At 39.4% G+C, this 7,828-nt stretch overlaps 1 protein-coding gene across 1 annotated transcript; it reads right to left on the bottom strand.

Annotated features, from left to right (window-relative positions):
* Positions 1-313: 313 nt before the first annotated feature.
* On the bottom strand, positions 314-2,279 carry LOC119569575 (the record flags this gene model as incomplete). Its single annotated transcript, XM_037917665.1, has 8 exons — positions 2,234-2,279; positions 1,925-1,983; positions 1,746-1,886; positions 1,592-1,652; positions 1,347-1,405; positions 1,072-1,120; positions 703-757; positions 314-474 (listed from the first exon to the last, which is right to left on the bottom strand). Coding segments are annotated over exons 1-8 (631 nt in total), but the record flags the coding sequence as incomplete, so codon positions are not given.
* Between the last annotated feature and the right edge of the window lie 5,549 nt (positions 2,280-7,828).

Raw genomic sequence — 7,828 nt, forward strand, 5'->3', positions numbered from 1 at the left:
CCACTGTGATAGGTTCCTTCAGTGGGGTTTTTTACGTTTTCGTTTCCCCACTGTGATAGGTTCCCCTTTATGGGTAACACTTTACTGTTGCCACTGTATAGGGGCTTCTTGGGTTAAATTTGTTTTATTTTCCCACTGTGATGTTCCTTTACTGGGTTAAACACTTTAATGGTTTTCCCCGGATAGGTTTCCTTTAGTGGTTATCAATTTACATGGTTGTCCCACTGTGATGGTTCCTTCAGTGGGTTAATTAAGTTTACATGTTTGCCCCCCTGTGATAGGTTTTCCCTTTAGTGGGGTTAATCACGTTTACACGGTTTTCCCAAATGTGATAGGTCCTTCAGTGGGTTAATAACCTTTACATAGTTATCCCACTGTGATAGGGTTTTTTCAGTGGGGTTAATCACATTGACATGGTTTTTCTCACTGTGATAGGTTCCTTCAGTGGGGTTAATCAGTTTACATGGTGTCCCCCTTAAGGTTCTTAAGTGGGTTAATACTTTTACATGGCGTCCCACTGTAATAGGTTCCTTCGTTGGTTAATCACTCTTACATGGTTTTCCCACTGGACAGGTTTCTTCCAGTGGGGTTAATCATGTTTACATGTTGTTTCCCCTGTGATAGGTTCCTTAAGTGGGGTTAATTTACGTTTATATGGTTGTCCCACTGTGATAGGTTACTCATTAGAGTTAATCTATTTACATGGTTGTCCACGTGATAGGTTCCTTCATGGGGTTAATCACTTTACATGGTTTCCCTATGTGAAGGTTCCTTCAGTGGGGTTAATCACATTTTCATGGTTTTTCCCCAAAGTGAAAGGTCCTTCAGTGGGGTTAATCACGTTTACATGTTGTCCCACTGTGATGGTCACCCAGTGGGTGTAATTTAAAGGACATTAAAGTGGTATTTTGATAATGATTAATACATAACTGGTTTAAAACCTAAGGTAGCCAAATTTAAAAGGTTGTCCCACTGTGATAGGTTCCTTTCAGTGGGGTAACAGTTTACAGTGTTTTCCCACTGTGATAGTTCCTTCAGTGGGGTTTAAACACGTTTAAAATGGTGTCCCACTGTGATAGGTTCCTTCAGTGGGGTTAATAACGTTGACATGGTTGTCCCACTGTATAGGTTTCCCTTTAGGGGTTAATCACATTTACAGGTTATCCCACTGGATAGGTTCCCTTTAGGGGGTTAATCAGTTTAAATTTTTCCACTGTGATAGTCCCTTCATGGGATTAATCATGTTACATGTTTTTTGGGCCCACGTGATAGGTTCCTTCTGGGATTAATCACGTTTGCTGGTTTTCCCACTGTGATATGTTCATTTAGTGGTGTTAATCACTTACATGGTTTCCCACTGTGATAAGTTCCTTCAGGGGGTTAATCACGTTACATGGTTGTCCCACTGTGATAAGTCCCCCAGTGGGGTAATTAAGGACATTAAAGTGAATATATTTATAATTGATTATACATATAAAGGTTTAAAACTCTAAGGTAGCCAATACATGGTTGTCCCACTGTGTAGGTTCATCGATGGTTTAATCGTTTACATGTTGACCACTGGATAATTCCATCGTGGGTGTACGCTTACATGGTTGTCCCACTGTGATAGGTTCCTTCAGTGGGTTAATCACGTGTACATGGTTGTCCCACTGTTTAGTTCCTTCAGTGGGTTAATGACATTTACATGGTTATCCACTATGATAGTTCTTTCAGTGGGTAATACATTGAAATGGTTGTCTCACTGTGATAGGTTCATCAGTGGGGTTAATCACGTTACATGGTTGTCCCACTGTAATAGGTTTCTTCGTGGGGTTAATCATGTTTACACGTTGTTCCACTGTAGTAGGTTCCTTCAGTGGGTTAATCACGTTATATGGTTGTTCCTATGGAAAGGTTCCTTAGTGGGTTTAATCACATTTACATGGTTGTCCCACTGTGATAGGTTCTTCAGTGGGTTAATCACTTTTTCATGGTTGTCCACTGTGATAGGTCACCCAGTGGGTTCAATTAAGGACATTAAAGTGGATATTATTGATAATTGATTAATACATACATGGTTAAACTCTAAGGTACCAAATTAAGGTTGTGCAACTGTGATAGGTTCCTTTCATGGGGTTAATCAAGTTTACAGTGGTTGTCCCACTGTGATAGGTTCCTTCAGTGGGGTTAATAACGTTACATGGTTGTCCCACTGTGATAAGTTCCTTCAAGTCGGGTTAATCACGTTTACATGGTTGTCCCACTGTGATAGGTTCCTTCAGTGGGGTATCGTACATGGTTGTCCCACTGTGATGGTTCCTTCAGTGGGGTTATTAAGGACATTAAGTGGATATTATTGATAATGATTAATACATAACATGGTTTAAAACTCTAAGGTAGCCAAATTACATGGTTGTCCAACTGTGATAGGTTCCTTCAGTGGGTTAATCACATTACATGTTTGTCCTACTGTGATAGGTTCCTTCAGTGGGATTAATCAACTTACATGGTTGTCCACTGTGATAGGTTCCTTCAGTGGGGTTAATCACGTTTATATGTTTTCCACTGTGAAGGGTTTCCCTTCATTGGGTTAATCACGTTTACATGATTGTCCACTGTGATAGGGTCCCCTCAGTGGGTTAATTAAGAACATTAAAGTGATATTATTGATAATTGATTATACATAACATGTTTAAAACTTAAGGTAGCCAATTACATGGTTGTCCCACTGTGCTAGGTTCCTTCAAGGGTTAATCACGTTTTAGATGGTGTCCCACTGTGATAAGTTCCTTCAGTGGGGTTTATCACGTGTACATGTTGTCCCACTGTGATAGGTTCTTCAGTGGGGTAATCACATTTACAGGTTTTTTCCACTGTGATAGGATCCTTCAGTGGGTTAATCACGTTACATGGTTGTCCCACTGTGATGGTTCCTTCAGTGGTGTTAATCTTGTTTACATGTTGTCCCACTGTGATAGTTTCCTTCAGTGGGGTTAATCATGTTTACATGGTGGTCCCACTGTGATAGGTTCCTTCAGTGGGGTTAATCACGTTACATGGTTGTCCCACTGTGATAGGTCGACTTCAGTTGGGTTAATATGTTACATGGTTGTCCCACTGTGATAGATTCCTCAGTGGGTTAATCACGTTATAGGTTGTCCCACTGTGATAGGTTCCTTCAGTGGGGTAATCACGTTACATGTTTGCCCCACTGTGATAGGTTCCTTCAGTGGGGTTAATCACGTTTACATGGTTGTCCCACTGTGATAGGTTCCTTCAGTGGGGTTAATCACATTTACATGGTTGTCCCACTGTGTAGTTCCTTCAGTGGGGTTAATCATGTTTACACGGTTGCCCCACGGTGATTGGTTCCTTCAGTGGGGTTAATCATGTTTACATGGTTGTCCCACTGTGATAGGTCCCTTCAGTGGGTTATTTAGGACATTAAAGTGAATTATATTGATAATGATTAATACTATAATGGTTTAAAACTCTAAGGTAGCCAAATTACATGGTTGTCCCACTGTGCTAGGTTCCTCAGATGGGTTAATCACGTTTACATGGTTGACCCACTGGGATAAGTTCCTTCAGTGGTGTTAATCACGTGTACATGTGTTGTCCCACTGTGATATGTTCCTTCAGTGGGGTTAATCACGTTTACATGGTTGTCCCACTGTAATAGGTTCTTAAGGTTAATCACTTTTACATGGCTGTCCCACTGTAATAGGTTCCTTCAGTTGGGTTAATCACTCTTACATGGTTGTCCCACTGTGACAGGTTTCTTCAGTGGGGTTATCTATTTACATGGTTGTCCCACTGTGATAGGTTCCTTCAGTGGGGTTAATCACATTACATGGTTGTCCCACTGTGATTGGTCACCAGTGGGGTTAATTAAGGACATTAAAGTGGATATATTGATAATTGATATACATAACATGGTTTAAACTCTAAGGTAGCCAAATTACATGGTTGTCCCACTGTGATAGGTTCCTTTCAGTGGGGTTAATCAAGTTACAGTGTTGTCCCACTGTGATAGGTTCCTTCAGTGGGGTTATCACGTTTACATGGTTGTCCCACTGTGATAAGTTCCTTCAGTGGGGTTAATCACGTTTACATGGTTGTTCCACTGTGATAGGTCCCTCCAGGGGATTAATCACTTTTACATGTTTGTCCCACTGTGATAGGTTCCTTCAGTGGGTTAATCAAGTTTACATGGTTTGTCCCACTGTGATATGTTCATTCAGTGGTGTTAATCACGTTACATGGTTTTCCCACTGTGATAAGTTCCTTCAGGGGGTTTAATCACGTTTACATGGTTGTCCCACTGTGATAGTCCCCTCAGTGGGTTAATTAGGACATTAAAGTGAATATTATTGATAATGATTAATACATATAATGGTTTAAAACTCTAAGGTAGCCAAATACATGGTTGTCCCACTGTGCTAGGTTCCTTCAGATGGGTTAATCACGTTACATGGTTGACCCATGGGATAAGTTCCTTCAGTGGGGTTAATCACGTTTACATGGTTGTCCCACTGTGATAGGTTCCTTCAGTGGGGTTAATCACGTTTACATGGTTTTTTCACTGTGATAGGTCCTTCAGTGGGTTAATGACATTACATGGTTATCCCACTATGATAGGTTCTTTCAGTGGGGTTATCTATTACATGGTTGTCCACTGTGATAGGTTCCTTCAGTGGGGTTAATCACATTTACATGGTTGTCCCTATGTGAAAGGTTCTTCGTGGGTTTAATCACATTTACATGGTTGTCCCACTGTGATAGGTTCCTTTAGTGGGGTTAATCATGTTTACATGGTGTCCCACTGTGATAGGTCACCCAGTGGGTTAATTAAGGACATAAAGTGGATATTATTGATAATTGATTAATACATAACATGGTTTAAAAATCTAAGGTAGCCAAATTACATGGTTGTCCAACTGTGATAGGTTCCTTTCAGTGGGGTTAATCAAGTTTACAGTGTTGTCCAACTGTGATAGGTTCCTTTAGTGGGGTTAATCACGTTTACATGGTTGTCCCACTGTGATAAGTTCCTTCAGTGGCGTTAATCACTTTTACATGGTTGTCCCACTGTGATAAGTTCCTTCAGTGGGGTTAATCACGTTTAAATGGTTGTTCCACTGTGATAGGTCCCCTCAGTGGGATTAATCATGTTTACATGTTTGTCCCACTGTGATAGGTCCACTCACACCCCGCTCCTGAACATGAATAGGTTGGACAGAACACACCGGAGAAATTTTTGCTGTTTCTGAAAAGAAAAACCTGTAGATTAATACTACGCTATCCGTTCAAATCATAAAATCCATCTTGAGAAGTTAGAGCACCACCAATTTTTAATGCAAGATTATGAGTTAATTATCTAATTACATTTTTTTTTTTTTTGGCTATTTTTTAATTATTTGAACAAAAAAGTATTCCAAAGTCAATTATTGATCCGATCTGTATCTTCTTAACTATGCATTTATATGAAACTCTACAGAATACTTTTTGTTAAAAAGCAAAAAAAAAAAAAAAAGGAAAAAAAATACTATATTATTATATAATTTACTCTAATCTGGCATTAAAAATTGGTGACGCTCTAACTTCTCAAGACGGATTTTATGATTTGAAAGGTTAGCGTGGCTTAATCTACAGGTTTTTCTCTTTTAGAAACAGCAACAAATTCTCCGGGTGGTTTGGACCAACCTATTTCATGTTCAGGATCGGGTGCTCAGTGGGTTAATTAGGACATTAAGTGGATATATTATAATTGATTAATTACATAACATGGTTTTAAAACTCTAGGTAGCAAATTACATGGTTGTCCCACTGTGATAAGTTCCTTCAGTGGGGTTAATCACGTTTACATGGTTGTCCCACTGTGATAGGTTCTTTCAGTGGGGTTAATCACGTTTACATGGTTGTCCCACTGTGATAGGTCCTTCACTGGGGTTAATCACATTTACATGGTTGTCCCACTGTGATAGGTTCCTTCAGTGGGGTTAATCACATTTGATGATGTCCCACTGTGATAGGTCCCCTCAGTGCGGTTAATTAAGGACATTAAAGTGGATATTATTGATAATTGTTAAAACAACAACTTGTTTAAAACTCTAAGGTAGCCAAATTACATGGTTGTCCCACTGTGATAATTTCCTTCAGTGGGTAATCACGTTTACATGGTTGTCCCACTATGATAGGTTCCTTAAGTGGGGTTAATCACGTTTACATGGTTGTTCGCTGTGATAGGTTCCTTCAGTGGAGTTAATCACGTTAACATGGTTGTCCCACTGTGATAGGTCCCTTCAGTGGGGTTAATCACGTTGACATGGTTGTCCCACTGTGATAGGTACCTTCAGTGGGGTTAATCACGTTTACATGGTTGTCCCACTGTGATAGGTCCCCTCAGTGGGGTTAATTAAGGACATTAAAGTGAATATTATTGATAATTATTATACATAACATGGTTTAAAACTCTAAGGTTGCCAAATTACATGGTTGTCCACTGTGCTAGGTTCCTTCAGATGGGTTTAATCACGTTTACATAGTTGACCCACTGTGATAGTTCCTTCAGTGGGGTTAATCACGTTTACATGGTTGTCCCACTGTGATAGGTTCCTTCAGTGGGGTTAATCACGTTTACATGGTTATCCCACAGTAATAGGTCCCTTCAGTCGGGTTAAACATTTACATGGTTATCCCACTGTGATAGGTTCCTCAGTGGGGTTAATCACGTTTAAATGGTTGTCCACTGTGATAGGTCCCCTCAGTGGGATTAATCATGTTACATGTTTGTCCACTGTGATAGGTCCCTCACACCCCGCTCCTGAACATGAAATAGGTTGGGACAGAACACACCCGGAGAAATTTTTGCTGTTTCTGAAAAAGAAAAACTGTAGATTAATACTACGCTATCCGTTCAAATCATAAAATCCATCTGAGAAGTTAGAGCACCACCAAATTTTAATGCAAGATTATGAGTTAATATCTAATTAAAAAAATACTTATTTTTTGCTATTTTTTATTTATTTTTGAACAAAAAAGTATTCCAAAGTCAATTATTGATCCGATCTGTATCTTCTTAACTATGCATTTATATGAAACTCTACGAGAATACTTTTTTGTTAAACGCAAAAAAAAAAAAAAAAGGAAAAAAAATACTAAATATTATATAATTTACTCATAATCTGGCATTAAAAAATTGGTGACGCTCTAACTTCTCAAGACCGATTTTATGATTTGAACGGTTAGGTAGCTTAATCTACAGGTTTTCTCTTTTAGAAAAGCAACAAATTCTCCGGGTGTGTTTGGACCAACCTATTTCATTTTCAGGAGGGGTGCTCAGTGGGGTTAATAAGGACATTAAAGTGGATATATTGCTAATTGATTATTACATAACATGGTTTAAAACTCTAAGGTAGCCAAATTACATGGTTGTCCCACTGTGATAAGTTCCTTCAGTGGGGTTAATCACGGTTACATGGTTTTCCCACTGTGATAGGTTCCTTCAGTGGGGTTAATCACGTTTACATGGTGTCCCACTGTGATAGGTTCCTTCAGTGGGTTAATCACGTTTGCATGATGTCCACTGTGATAGGTCCCTCAGTGCGGTTAATTAAGGACATTAAAGTGATATTATTGATAATGATTAAATAATTGGTTAAAACTCTAAGATAGCCAAATACATGGTTGTCCCACTGTGATATTCCTTCAGTGGTTAATCACGTTACAGGTTTCCACTATATTTCCTTAAGTGGGGTTATCACGTTTACATGGTTGTTCGCTGTGCTAGTTCCTCAGGGGTAATCACATTACATGGTTGTCCACTGTAATGCCCTTCAGGGGA

The sequence above is a fragment of the Penaeus monodon genome, unplaced genomic scaffold, assembly GCF_015228065.2.
Source record: "Penaeus monodon isolate SGIC_2016 unplaced genomic scaffold, NSTDA_Pmon_1 PmonScaffold_16700, whole genome shotgun sequence".
Lineage (NCBI taxonomy): Eukaryota > Metazoa > Arthropoda > Malacostraca > Decapoda > Penaeidae > Penaeus > Penaeus monodon.